Source organism: Elephas maximus, chromosome 24 (assembly GCF_024166365.1).
Source record: "Elephas maximus indicus isolate mEleMax1 chromosome 24, mEleMax1 primary haplotype, whole genome shotgun sequence".
Classification (NCBI taxonomy): Eukaryota; Metazoa; Chordata; class Mammalia; order Proboscidea; family Elephantidae; genus Elephas; species Elephas maximus.
Genome location: NC_064842.1, coordinates 49,517,073 through 49,532,616, shown reverse-complemented (window position 1 = coordinate 49,532,616; position 15,544 = coordinate 49,517,073). Strand labels below are relative to the sequence as shown.

At 37.6% G+C, this 15,544-nt stretch overlaps 1 protein-coding gene across 5 annotated transcripts in view; it reads right to left on the bottom strand.

Annotated features, from left to right (window-relative positions):
• HMCN1 (hemicentin 1) overlaps nucleotides 1–15,544 on the bottom strand; it is a 551,288-nt gene that overhangs the window by 382,402 nt on the left and 153,342 nt on the right. For all 5 annotated transcript variants that reach the window (XM_049868532.1, XM_049868536.1, XM_049868533.1 and 2 more), the window contains exon 4: nucleotides 15,333–15,455. In XM_049868532.1, coding sequence (XP_049724489.1) covers nucleotides 15,333–15,455 — 123 coding nt within the window. The remainder of the gene's footprint in view (nucleotides 1–15,332; nucleotides 15,456–15,544) is intronic.

Here is a 15,544-nt window from a genome sequence, read left to right as displayed (position 1 = left end):
GAGGCCACAGTTCGTGATAGGTGGCCCTCAGCCTAGGTCTCACTGTGTGCTATACAAGATCTTTCTCCTTCCCCTTCATGACTAGGGGGAGTGTAAGTGCATCCATTGTCTCTAGCCCCTTGGTGCTTCATCACCACTGTGAGCTTCTTTTAGCCCTGCCTACATCTTTATAAATTGTTCTTCATTAAGCTGTCTTTTGCCCCTGTTGAGTGAGTCATCTGTTTTCTGCTGGGATGATTGCTGATACCCTGGCTCTGCAATGGATAATATCATCCTTTAATCATTATTAGAGTACAAATTCTGTAATCAGACCATCCTTCTCCCCTTGCTGATGTAGGTAAATTGATGGTAGGCTCTCCAGAACACTGTGACTTTAGCAGTTGTTGAGATGGTTTTGCTTAGAAGAGAGGAGGGCTTGTCCCCGAGATTCCTAATATTCTGGACTTCTGCCACCCTGCTACCTATTCAAAGAAAAATGGAAGCCTTTCAGTGCCTTTCCAGACCTTGAAAAAGTAGAGAGCAGTAAAACTGAGAACAGACACCCAAGTCTATCGCTAAGGAATAAAAAGGGCAGGGAAAAATAGGGTTTGCAGTTCCATTGCTTGAGAAAAAAATTAAAAGACAAGTAGCTTAATTTTTTTTTTAAGGCTTAGTATGTGCTAGGCACTATTTTAACAAACTTACATATTTGCTTAATTTTGCGTGGCAGTTACTCTGTGCTCCTCTGAAGCCCAAAGGAGTTAAGTAATTTACCCAAGGTCATGAAGCTAGTAAGCGGTGAAGCTGAAATCCAAACCCAGGTAGTCTGGCACTAGATACCTGCTGCTCACACTAATCAGCCAAGGCAGCAGTCGGGGTCCTGAGGAATGGAGACTATGCTCTGGTCCTCAATGAAACCCAGGAGTCTGCCTTGAGTGAAGCCTCCATCAGCTATTATAACTTTGTACTCTAACTACATTCCCTTACCCCTTCTAGCCTTCTTGAATACTGGGACAGCACCTAGTTGGCCTTTGCTTCCCCGGTGTCTATGATGACTAACATCTGGTTTCCCAAAAGTTTCTTGAATGAATGAAGATTAAATCTCTTAAGCATCACTTTATTGTTAAAACCACATCGTCTGATGACGTCAAGAGGGAAGCCACAGGGAAGAACTTATAGACCTGTGTTCAAGGGTACAGTCTCAGGAGACAGACTGCACAAGTCACCTAAGCTCAAACCCTTAATGGCAGCTTAACCTTGAGCAAGATCCTTTAACTCCCTAAGCTTCAGTTTCCTCACCTGTAACATGGTGATAATGATAATGATGTCTTCCTCATAGGGTTGTGGTAAGGATTAAATGAAATAACCCTTGTTGAATGGCTGGCACATAATTAGCCCTCAATCATTATAAGTTGTAGCTTAATTGTCTTAATCACAGGACAATTACCAAGGAAAGAAAAGAGGTGTGAGGGTCTATCATGCCTAACAAAGAACAAGGGTCTAGAAGAAAATGCTTGTGCCAAATAGAGCAACACAGGTAAACACTCTAGTGGAAGGCAACCAGCACACATGTTTTGAGTGCTCACAAGGTACACTGGAATTACAACATCCTACATCAAAGAGCTGCATTAAGATATATTGTGGGACTTCAAAATATCATTCTCCTACTTCAAAATATATAAATGATTTGACAGTTATCTCCTTATTTAATAAAATGTCATTCTGCTATAAGATAGACAGCTAGCCAATATTACTTACAAGTAGAGAATAGACCCAACCACCATCATGGAATATCCAGGGAGAAGTTCTGGGCTTTTTGGTCTGTGTTTTCTATTTTTTGCTTTGTTTTGTTTTTAAATATGGGTATTGAGGGAGGTGAGGAGAAAGGAGAGAGACTCTCAAAACAAATTACAATCTACGTCTGCCACTAATTAACAATGGATCCTTTTGTGTTAGCTTCTTTGACACAAGGATATAGCATCTGTGAGTAACTCTGAGATTTTAAATTTGGACTTTTTTCTAAACCCAAAAGAAGAATTAATTAGATCCACTGGCAATCCTGCAGCTTACATAAAAATGCAGGAATAATACCACAATGATTTAGTTCCTTTTCCATCTTCAAAGGTGAATTAAGTATGCCCTTGAGGTGTGTTTTAACTGGTGTTTCCAAAACGTAATACCATACAATGATTTGTAGACCACTGATGCTCAGCCAAATTATTTCTTCACTTTTGCTTCCCTTTTATGTTAAATAAAGATGAAAGATACCTAGATTGTCTACTTAAATCATTGTTTAAAAAAAGAGAGAGGATGAAAAACTTCCAGTTAACTTAAGAGAGAGTTGATATAAAATATACCCAACTAGGTTAGGAAATTGATGAACTAGGTTAAAAGGGTAAAGCATAATACTCTACAGTCTTCTTTAGATGAAAAATTGCTCCTCAGTGAAATGAAAAGACTTTCCCACATTTCTGGTGTTCAGTAAACATGCAGATATTTTGTATAGCATCTTTTTTTCCTTAGAGTTTATAATGCTTATATAATGGGACAGTTTGGAACAATAAGAAAAGAGAACCGGCTAAATTATGTACCCTAAACTTTGCCAAACCTATTTAAACACTCTCATGCTGCTTCCTGTTAACAAAGTCTCTCTCATTTTTTTTCAGCTTGGTAGTTTTCTTTAAGTAACATATAGGCTTACACATTTCCAGTACGCCCTTTGCAATATTTTTCTTACACACAGGAGAAAAGAAAACTTTCCCTCTAGCCTTTTCCTGGATTCTTTCACTCAGACTTACTTCTCAGCAACAATTACCCATCTGGTTTCTAATAAACATGGTAGCATAGTCTCCCACTTCAAAAGCAAACTAAAACACTACCACAAGGAAATATGTTGACTAACACAAAGTAAAAGAACCAACTTTCTACACTATAAATGAATTTAATTTCATCTTATTCCAGTCATGCTTGATGAATCTTCAAGATGACAATTAATTTCATTGCTTCTGAAAATGGAATCATTATATCTGCAGAGAAGCAGAACCATTTCCTCTATTGGAAAGTCTGTCCACTGCCAAGAGGGTGGCCAGCAGCAGATCCACCCAGGCTGCTCTTCACATACAAAGCTCTCCACTGAGCACTCTTCCAGACAATTGACCAAATGTTGTATCTCATTAAGTAAAGGTGATTATAATGATGGTGGTGTTGTTACTTGTCATCAAGTCGGCTTGAACTCATGGCAACCTCATGTAAAACAGAACAAAATATTACCTGGTCTTGTGCCATCTTCATGATAGTTGGTATGTCTGAGTCCATAATAATAGTAGTTAATGTTTATTAACTACTGCTTACCCTATGGCAAACCCGGTGTGGATCATTTTACATGCATTATTCATTGAATCGTATGACAACTCTCTGAAATAGGTAGTTCTATTATCACCACTCTACAAACCAGGAAACTGGGGTTTACAAACCCCATGTCACAAAAAATACAGAATTTTTAAAATTGAGGATGCATTTATCTTTAGGTAACTGAATACTCAATTCTAACTGGCTTGAGCAATAAGGTCACTTGCTTAACTCTGCAGGTTTACCATAAGGATGAAGTTGAGTGTTGACTTCATCTACAGGCTCAGGATTTTCTTGGCTCTTCATTGCTCCTTGTATTTGTGTCATTTTCAGACTTGTAGCAAGATGCCTGGATCAGATCTGGGACCATATCTAGAGGAAGAGAACTTTTCCAAGACACGCTTAGCTAAATTCCCCTTGAGTCTCATTGGCCCAAAGTAGATGAGATGTTCTTTCCTAAATCTATTCGTTAGGGGGATGAGATTGCTATAAGTATTACAAATGGAAGAGAAGTAGAATTCTTTGAGTGGCAGGGGGCTGGGGACATCACAAAGTGCACAAAAGTAATGGACTCCATGGATCCATTTGACTCCGGCGTCCAAACTCTTCACCAATGTGAGTTATGCTATCCTCCATGAGATACTTTTCTTCAGTGTTTTATTTTATTTGGAATATTAATTCAGCGTTTCAAATGACTACAAGAACTATACTTTCATGATTCTGTTTACTTCCTTTAAAAGCACAAACAGCATTTTAGCAACTATTATTTACAAGTAAAATTTAGGGATGCTAAAAATTTATGTTAGAAAGATAAATTCTATTTTTCATTGTCAAACTATACAGTTAGAGATTACATTAAGTTACATTACATATATCCAATATGTGCCAAACAGAACCATAAGAACAAATAATTACAGTGGTGAAACCCGTGAGAGCCAGAACTCTACAGAACTGCCTTGTTTTCCCAGGTCCTCTCTTACAAGTTTTCCATCTTTGACAGGGTACAGTCTTACCACTTTTCTATCGTTCATTTTAAACCAAAACCAAACCAAACCCATTGCCATCAAGTTGACTCCAACTTATAGCAACCCTACAGGACAGAGCAGAACTGCCCCATAGGGTTTCCAAGGCTGTAAATCTTTCCAGAAGCATACTGCCACGTTTTTCTCCCACGGAGCAGCTGCTGGGTTAGAACTGCCTAACTTTTCACTAATAGCCGAGTGCTTAACCACTGAGTCACCAGAGCTTCCTAGCTCATTTTAGCGAAAAATATTTGCGTTTTCTCCCTCTAACATCTTCTTCACACAGGTTTGGCTTTCACAGGTTTTCAAAAGTGTAACGGTAATGCAATAATAGTTGTATGTCCAAAGCATAGCAATAACTCAGAGAAAGAAATGACTGACATTCTTTGGACTTTCAAGGAAAGATTCAATAGTAGGACCCTGAGCTCAACAGACCAACCAGACAGAAAAACAAATAAACCCAAAAAAGAAATTTGAAGAAGATTACATGTTTGGGGAACAGCAAAATAATGTTGGTACTGCAAAAGATTAAGAGTATTGTGGTGGTGATTTCATGTTTCAGTTTGGTTAGACTATAGTGCCAGTTGTTTGACAAAAAATGCCAGTCTAGATGCTGTTACGAAGTAGTTTACATAGAATTAAATCAGTTAGCCTTAAACAAAGGAGATTACCTTCCATAATGTGGGTGGACCTCACCCAATGCATTGAAGGCCTTAAGAACAAAAAGTGAATTTCCTTAGGGAGTATTATGCCTCCAGACTGTAAATAAACATCTTGCTAGCACTCGTTCACACTTTCCATCATCTACCTATGGATTTTGGAATATAAGACTATAGGAATCTCCAACCTGTCACCTGACCTACAAATTTTGGATTTGCCAACCTCCCCACCTGTCATGTGGGCACATGAGCCAATTCCTCAAAATTTCTCTCTCTCAGTTTATGCCTGTTTTCCTGGTGTATTGGTCAACAGCACTCCCACTTCCTTTCAAATGTATCCCTACGCATACACCATACCTATGACTAAACTTGATCTTGTTTGCCATCTTAAGTTTATATTTTCTGTGAAACTTGATTAATCCTTCACAGAAGAATTGCTGTTTTTTTTTTACAGCAATAAATGGAAACTAAAGAACAAAAAGCTTCATTGAGAGCTCAGATTTCTAAAATTTAATTGTGTTTATAAGATAGATTGGAATTGTATAAACACATGAATAGTGAATGAATTTACTAAACACTAAAAAAAAAAAAACACTACATTGTATTAATCAAAGATCTATTTCGTCACAAAACAGGCTCTTTTTTCATAATTTATATCTAACCACTAATCAGCAAAGTAACATTTTTTACAATTTATACCAAATTTTTGTAAGTTATTAACCTTGTAAATTATTTGGTATCTATAAGTATTGTTAAAAATTATCTAGGACTATAAAAATAATGCATCATGCCACAACATGGCTGTTAATAAAAAATAAAGTATACCTCTATAGGGCTATTTTCTCCATTTAGGACAATAATAATATTTTCAATTTTGTATAATTCAATTTTCCCTGAGTATGTATATATAAATGGAGTCACACTCATAGGACACAGCCATGGTTTTTCTGGCTCTGGGGCCAAGCTACTAATAAAGTTCTACAATCCCCTTCAAAAGTTCACTCTGTTTTGGGAATCTCCAAGATGTGGCTAAGTGTTCACAAACAAATCTGAGCAGCTATTCTTTCAAATGCCTTAGGTGCTGGCCATGTTTTTTCTCACCTCTTCTCCAGAACCTTCTTTTGGAAACCACCATGTCCACTGGGCACAGCACCTTCTGTTGGCTCCAACGGTCTATATGTCTCACTGAACACTACTGCTATTTCCAGCCTGAAACCTCACAATATCTTAAACATGTTGGTGTTCTTCACAGATGCAAGAAAGAACAAAGCTCTTCCTCACTCATCCTGCACTTTGTGCCGGTGACGCTGACTGTATCCCAGGGTCTTACAGAGTTCTGCCAAAAATGTCTACCAGCAACATTTCACATCATTAGGTTCAACTACAGTCTACAGGGTAGGACAAGAAGCCCACTTTCTGAGAGGGTCCTGCACTCTTCCACAGCCCCTTTCTTCCCAGGCTCCCAAATTCTCACGCAAATGTTTATATAAATTAACACTAAGGGTTCCCCCTGTAGTTGTCAGACCCTCCTTGGTACAATATGGACTCAAGCAACAAACCTCTATATGGCTGTCTCTTCCAAGAACACATTTTTTTAGACTAAAGTAACCACCCAGGTTTACATATCTCAGTATGTTGATGAAAAATATCTTGGCTAGATTATTTGTTTTCAAAAATTGCAATACGTTATTAGTTCCGCCATGATACATTAACTCTTTTGTAGTAAGAAAACCACTGAACCATTTTATTCAAGACACACAGGAGTTTGTCATGAAATTGACAGAAGTTGTTTAGATCCATCTAATGTAAACTATGCCCACTTAAAACCTTATCTTTCTACTGGCATGTTTCTGGAAACTTAAGTGTGAACGTAATTAATTAATTATGTTTTATTATCATGAGCAAAGCCAAGGCACATCTCCAGCACTTTTTTTTTTAAGAAAATATCAAGATTTTCTTACTATATATTATAGCTTTTACTATCATAAAAGTTTTTATGTAACTATGTAGTTAATAACACATATTTAGTTTTAGTTATAGAGGTCAAACTTCACTAGAATTTTGCTCACTAATAACTTTGTTTCTCACATCTAGGTTAGTGCCCAATCAAGGCCATTTTACCAGTTATCCAAAAGTACTAAATCAGAAACACCAACCACAGAGGCGGAGCTGACACGGCACTATAGACAGAAGCACGATGCCGTCCCTCCACAGCAAAGATCCAAAAAACTAACTGAAACAAAGAAAACGTCAATCCTGGAACCCTAAGCGTCAAATGAAGAGATAAAGAACGCAACCAAGCACCGGATGGAATACCAAACTGACAGAGAACAGAGAGGGAGGAGAGTTATGAGCAGAGGTCTCCTACTCAGCTAATGCAGCACAGATTTGCCATCTTGGACTCCTGTTGGAGATCAACTGGCAGGGAGCATGGGAAAGCAACTTCACGGAGCTCCCAGCAGGAGACAGAGCACCCGGTAACCAGCAATATACACTTTCCCATCCCCTACCCTTTTTTCCCCTGCTTGGCCTCTGCTGCTTCCCAGCAGGCTAAGTGACTGCGGCCTGGGAGGTGCTGGTTCCATGCCACGTGGATTCACCCAGCCCCCACACCATCCAGTTCCTTCAGAGCCATTTCATTGTTGCTGATGTTGCCTTTTTCAGCTTCTTTTGGTTTCTTTCCTACCTCTCACCTCCTCCCCCCTTCTTTCTCTTGAACACCAGGCTCCGTGTGACATCTTTGCTTCTTCTTGACAGGCTGTGAAGAGTCACTTGGCTAAGGAATTGCTTCCCTGGTCCACGCCTCCATGCTGGTGGGATCCTTGGGGACTTTTTTGTTTGTTTGTTTGTTTTCTTTTTCTTTTCATGGCTTGGGAGCCCCTTCTAGCTAGGCTGTACTGTGCGGTTTAGGAGCCACTTCCTGGGTTTGTGCAGCCGTGACATTGGGATCCCCAGGGGCTTTTCTTTCTTTTTTTTTAATGTATTTTTTTCTTTATCTTATTTCTTTTTGTCTTTCTTCATTTCTCAGTTTCTCATCTGTCTCTGCTTACCTTCTTTTCCTGTCTCCTGAATACCTGGTGCTGTGTGCCAGCTCTGCCCCTTCTAAACAGGCTGTACCCCAAAGCCTAGGGGCTACTTTCCCAGTCACCAGTGGGATTCCTAGGGACATTTCATTTTCTTTTTAAAATTTTCATTTGTTTATTTATGTCTCTTTTTCTTTTTTCATTTTTGTTTTACTTCATTTCTTAGTTTCTGGTCTCTCTACTCCAATGGCAAACTTCTTCAGCACTTTGTTTGTTGGGTTCCTGTTTCTGTTACCTCTCTCTCTTCTTTACCATACCCATCTAAGCTCCACACATCACAATGTCCCCCTTCCCTCCTACCTACCTGCACTGTGTTCTGAACATCACACCCCTGAGCAGCACAAGCACAGCCTATCAGAACCTGCCCTGCACTGACCCCTGACCCACTCTGTCGGCCCCAGTACGTGCCACAAACAATCCATTCCAGCCCCTCCCCTTCAGCCATACCTGACCTGTTGCACCATACCTGAGTGACCAGCTCTACCCATCGGACAAGGAGGTGAAAAGTATTGTGCCTACAGATGAGCGAACAACAAAGAACACACAGCCCACCTCCTCAGACATAACCAAATAAAACAAAAAAGCAGGAGGAAACAAACAAATCTACAATCAATAAATGAAGAAAATAACTACTGAATGTCCCGAAGACAGCAGACAATGTCAAAACATATAAAAAAACAGAACAGGATGGTTCCAGTAGGCATCCAAAATAAAACACCAGATGACCTTCCAGTAAAAGAAAAGGCAACAGAACTAACTGATAACTGATAGGGAATTCAAATCTCTAATATTCAGACCCATCCAAGAGTTGACGCAAAAAGCAGATAAAAATGAGGAAAAAATAGACAAATTAATGGACAAAGCAGACAAATTCATGGTAAATACAGGCCAAAAAAAGGGAAGAATTCAGGAAAATAATATGGGAACAAAATGTCAGAATAAATTCACAACTAGAAATCATATAAAAACAACAATTAGAAATCCAAAAGATTTAACATCAAGATTTCAAAAATGGACACTATCATACAGGGTCTGAGGAGCAGGTTTGAAACGACGGAAGACAGGATCAATGAAATTGAAGACAAATCCTTGGATACAACTCTGTTTGAGGAAAAATCAGAAAAAAGAACACCGAAAAATGAAAAAAAAACCTGAGGATGATGTGGGATACAATCAAAAGCAAAGATTAGTGAGTGGTCAGAGTCCCAGAACATGGGGAGAAAACAGAAAACACAAAGGGCATCATTGAAGAATTGCTGACAGAAAACTTCCCTTATATCATGAAAGATGAAAAGCTGACCATCCAAGAGGCTCAACAAAGCTCATATAGCATAGATCCCAAAAGAAAACCACCAAGGCATATCATGAACACACTTGCTAAAATCAAAGACAAAGAAAGAATCCTCAGAGCAGCTCAAGAAAAATGAAAAGTCACATACGGAGGGGAAACAATAAGAATAAACTCTGATTACTCAGCAGAAACCATGCAGGCAAGAAAGCAATGGAACGACATATATAAAACCTTGAAAGAAAAAAAAATTGCCATCCAGGAATAATATATCCCGCAAAACTCTCATTCAAATATGATGGTGAAATTAGGACAATTCCAGATAAACAGAAATTAAGGGAATATGTACAAACCAAACCAAACTTACAAGAATTGTTAAAGGGAGTCCTTCGGTTTGAGGACAAACAAAATCAGACCACAGCCTGAATCTAGAACACAAGATCACACCAGCCAGATACCAACCTAGGAAATGAACTCTCGAGGACTATTCAAAGCCAAAAGATTTACAACAGGGAACCAGAAAGGTTAATCTGTAACAGACAACAAAGTCAGAACACTAAAAGAGAGAATAAACTGTGTAGATATAGAACTTTCTAATGGAGAGGAAGGCAAGGCGATACCAAGTAATAGTAGACCAGTTCAAACCTAGGAAGATATAGGTAAATTTCAAGGTAACCACAAAGAAAGTTAACAAACCTGCTCATTAAAATAAAGAAGAAAAACATAAAGTCTCAGTAAAAACATAATCTTCAAAAACAGAAGGAAAAAAAATCCACAAATGAAAGGAATTCAGCACAGGAGAGTAAGAGGAACAAAGAAAAAGAAAATGTCTGCACCACAAAAAAAAAAAAGCACTACAAAATGACAGCAATAAACTCACACCTATCAATAATTACACTGAACGTAAATGGTCTAAATGTACCCATAAAGAGACAAAGAATGACAGATAGATTAAAAATACAGGAGCCATCAATATGCTATCTACAAGAGACTCACCTTAGAAACAAAGACATAAATTCATTAAAAATCAATGGCTGGAAAAAATACATCAAACAAACAACGACAAAAAAGGACCAGAGTAGTAATACTAATCTCAGATAAAATAGAGTGTAAAACAAAATCCACCATAAAAGACAAAGAAGGGCACTATATAATGAATGGTTAAAGGAAGAATCCATCACAAAGACATAACCATGACAAATGTCTACACATCCAATGACAGGACTCCAAAATACATAAAACAATCTCTAATAGCACTGAAAAGAGAAACTGACAGTTCCTCCGTAATAGTAGGAGGCTTCAACATTCCACTCTTGGTAAAGGACAGAACATCTAGAAAGAAACTCAACAAAGATACACAAGAGCTAAAGGACACAATCAGCCAACTTGACCTGATAAACGTACATAGAACATGCCAACCAACAGCTGCAAAGTACACATTCTTTTCTAACACACATAGAACATTCTCTAAAATAGACCACATCTTAAGCCACAGAGCAACCCTCAACAAAATCCAAAGCAACTGAGAAAATACAAAGTATCTTCTCTGACTACCCTGCCGTCAAAGTAGAAATTAACAACAGGAAGAGTAAGGAAAAAAAATCAATTACGTGAAAACTTAATAACACCCTCCTTGAAAACCACTGGGTAACAGAAGAAATCAGAGACGGAATCAAAAAATCCCTAGGATCAAATGAGAATGAGAACGCATCATTCCAAAATCTTTGGAACACAGCAAAGGCAATGATCAGAGGACATTTTATAGCAATAGATGCACACATCAAAGAAGAAGAAAGAGACAAAATCAAAACATTAACTATACAACTTGAACAAATAGAAAGAACAGCAAAAGAAGCCCATAGCCACCAGAAGAAAGTAAATAATAAAGATGACAGCAGAAATAAATGAAATGGAGAATAGAAAAACAATAGAATCAACAAAACCAAAAGTTGGTTCTTTGAAAGAATCAACAAAATCAACAAACTCCTGGCCAAACTGACAAAAGAAAAACAGGAGAGGATGCAAATAACCCAAATAAGAAGTGAAATGACAGACATTACAACAGACCCGACAGAAATAAAAAGAATCATAACAGTATTATGAATACCTATACTCTAACAAATTTGAAAACCTAGAGGAAATGGACAAATTTCTAGAAACACACTACCTACCCAAACTAACACAAAATCATGTTGAAAATCTGAACAGACCCATAACAAGAGAAGAGACTGTAAAGGTAATTAAAAAAAAAAAAAAGACTCCCAACAATAACAGAAAAAGCTCTGGCCCAGATGGATTCACTGGAGAATTCTACCAAACATTCAGAAAGGAGCTTACTACAGTACTACTCAAACTATTTCAGAACACAAAAAAGGAAGCAATACTTCTGAATTCATTCTATGAAGCCAGTGTAACCCTGACACCAAAACCAGGCAAAGACACCACAAAAAAAAAAGAAAATTACAGACCAATATCTCCCATGAATATAGATGCAAAAATTCTCAACAAAATTCTAGCCAATACAATTCAGCATTATATCAAAAAAATAATACACCACAACCAAGCAGGATTCCTACCAGGTATGCAAAGATGGTTCAACATTAGAAAATCAGTCAACATAATCCACCACATAAACGAAAGAAAAGAATCACATGATCATCTCAATTGACACAGAAAAGGCATTCAACAAAGTCCAACAACCATTCCTGATAAAAATTCTCAATAAAATAGGTATAGAACAGAAATTTCTCAACATAATAAAGGGCATCTATACAAAACCAACAACCAATATCATTCTTAATGGACAGAGGCTGAAAACATTCCCCCTGAGAACAGGAACAAGACAAGGATGCCCTTTATCACCACTCTTATTTAATATTGTGCTGGAAGTCCTAGCTAGAGCAATAAGACAAGAAAAAGAAATAAAAGGCATCCAAATTGGTAATGAAGAAGTAAAACTGTCCCTACTTGTGGGTGATATGATACTATACATACATAGAAAACCCAAAAAACTCCACAAGAAGACTACTGCAACTAATAGAAAAATGCAGCAGAGTTGCAGGATACAAGATAAACAGTTGGATTGCTGTCCGCCAATAAAGAGAATAATGAAAGGAAATCAAGAAAACAATACCATTTATGATAAAATAAAAAATTTTTTTGATAGCCCCCCCAAAATAAAATTTAAAAAAAAATTTTTTTAAATAAAATACTTAGGAATAAATCTAATGAGAGATGTAAAAGACCTATACAAATAAATCTACAAAACACTACTGCAAGAAACCAAAAGAGACTACATAAATGGAAAAACATACTATGCTCACAAATAGGTAGACTCAGCATTGTGAAAATGACAATTCTACACCCAAAGCAATTTACAAACACAATGTAATCCTGATCCAAATACCAACAACATTCTTTAAAGAGAAAAACTAATCATAACTTTATGTACAAAGGGAAGACGCCCTGGATAAGTGAAGCACTACTGAAGAAAAATAAAGTAGGAGGACTCACACTACCTGACCTCAGAACCTCCTATACAGCAACAATTGTCAAAACAGCCTGGTATTGGTACAACAACAGATACATTGACTATTGGAACAGAATTGAGAACCCAGATGTAAATCCATCCACCTACAGTCACCTGATCTTTGGCAAGGGCCCGAAGTCCATTGAATGAGGAAAAGACAGTCTTTTTTGCAAATAGAGCTGGCAAAACTGGATGTCTATCTTCAAAAAAATGAAACAGTACCCATACCTCACACAATACACAAAAACTAATTCAAAATGGATCAAAGACCTAAATATAAAGCCCAAAACTATAATGATCATAGAAGAAAAAATACGGTTAACCCGAGAGGCCCTAATATACAGCATTAACAGGATATAAACCATAACCAACAACACACAAACTCTAGAAGATAAGCTAGAAACCTGGGATCTTCTAAAAATTAAAGACTTAGGCTCATTAGAAGACTTCACCAAAAGAGTAAAAAGAGAACCTACAGACTGGGAAAAAATTTTTGGCTATTATAAATGACAAAGGTCTAATCTCTAAAATTTACAGGAAAATTCAACATCTCTACAACAAAAAGATAAATAATGCAATTAAAAAACTGGCAAAGGAACAGACAGTTCATCAAAGAAGACATTCAAGCGGGCAACAGATACATGGGGAAATGCTCACAATCACTAGCCATTAAAAAAAAAAAAAAAAAGAGCAATGCAAATCAAAAACACCATGAGATACCATCTCGCCCTGGCATTACTGGCATGAATCAAAAAAACCTAAAATAACAAATATTGGAAAGGCTGTGGGGAGAGCAGAACTTTTATATACTGCTGGTAGGAATGCAAAATGATACAATCATTTTGGAAAATGATATGGAGCTTCCTTAGAAAGTAGAAATAGAAATACCATATGATCCAGCAATCCCACTCCTGGGGATATATCCCACATAAATAAGAGTCATCACACGAATAGACATATGCACACCCATGTACACTGCAGCAATGTTTACAACAGCAAAAAGATGGAAGCAACCTAGAGGCCCATCAGCAGATGAATGAATAAACAAACTATGATACATATGCACAACAGAATACTACCCAACAATAAAGAACAGTGATGAATCTGTGAAGCATCTCACAGCATGCATGAATCTGGAGGGCATCACGCTGAATGAAATAGGTCAATCGCAAAAGGACAAATATTGTATGAGACCACTACTATAAAAATTCATGAAAAGGTTTACACACAAAAAAGAAACAATCTTTTATAGTTATGAGGGAGTAGGGGGTGGGGATGGAAAAACACTAACTAGACAATAGATAAGTGGTAACTTTGATGAAGGGTAAGATAGTACACAATACTGGGGAAGCCAGTACAACTTGTACAAGGCGAGGTCATGGAAGCTTCCTGAGGGACAGAATTACTGGGCTGAGGGCTGTGGGGATCATGGTCTCGGGAACATCTAGCTCAATTGGCATAACGGTTTATAAAGAAAATGTTCTACATTCTACTTTGGTGAGTAGCATCTGAGGTCTTAAAAGTTTATGAGCAGCCATCTAAGATACTCCACTGGTTTCACCCCTTCGGAGGCGAGGGAGAATGAAGAAAACCAAAGACACAAGAGAAAGCTTAGTCCAAAGGACTAATGGAACACAACTACCATGGCCTCCACCAGACTGAGTCCATTACAACTAGACAGTGCCCGGCCACCACCACTGACTGCTCTGACAGGGATTACAATAGAGGGTCCTGGACAGAGCTGGACAAAAATGTAGAACAAAATTCTAACTTGCAATAAAACACCAGACTTACTGGCCTGACACAGACTGGAGAAACCCTGAGAGGATTGCCCCCAGACACACTTTTAGTTCAGTAATGAAGTCACTCCTGAGGTTTACCCTTCAGCCAGAGATTAGACAGACCTATGAAACAAAACAAGACTAAAAGGGCACGCCTGCCCAGGCGTAAGGACTAGAATGCAGGAGAGGACAGGAAAGCTGGTAACAGGAAACCCAAGGTCAAGAAGGGAGAGTGTTGACATGTCATGAGGTTGTTAACCAATTTCATAAAGCAATATGTGTACTAACTGTTTAATGAGAAGCTACTTTGTTTTTGTAAACCTTCATCTAAAGTACAATAAAAAAAAAAAGAAAAAGCAACACAAACCAACCTCATTAAACAATAAGAACTACAAAAATTCTTGAGTAACAGTAAAGGAATTCTAATTAAATTTATGCTTAAACTTAAATAATTTGTCACTATAACATACTACAATCTAGAAATTAAAGCATGAGATAAATCTATGCTTCTTCACATTACGTTAACGCCTTATCGGCCTGTGGCCTATAAATGAAACGTTTTGGTTCCAATCGTTTTTGAAATCGAATCTGTCACAATTAGGTTGATAACTAGTAATAAACTGACTCATTTTATTAAACTTACCTCATTAACTTGTTTTTTGTCCAGATGGAACACTTGACCAGAACTTGTAGAGGCAATTTCTTCATAGACTTTATATCCAATGTGGTCCCTGTCATCACAATCTCCAGTGAGCACAAATACCACCTAATTTAACAAAAAAAAAAAATTAAAAGGTTTCCAGAAATAAATCAACATATTTTATTCTTATGAGTTGGAATTGACTCAATAGCAAC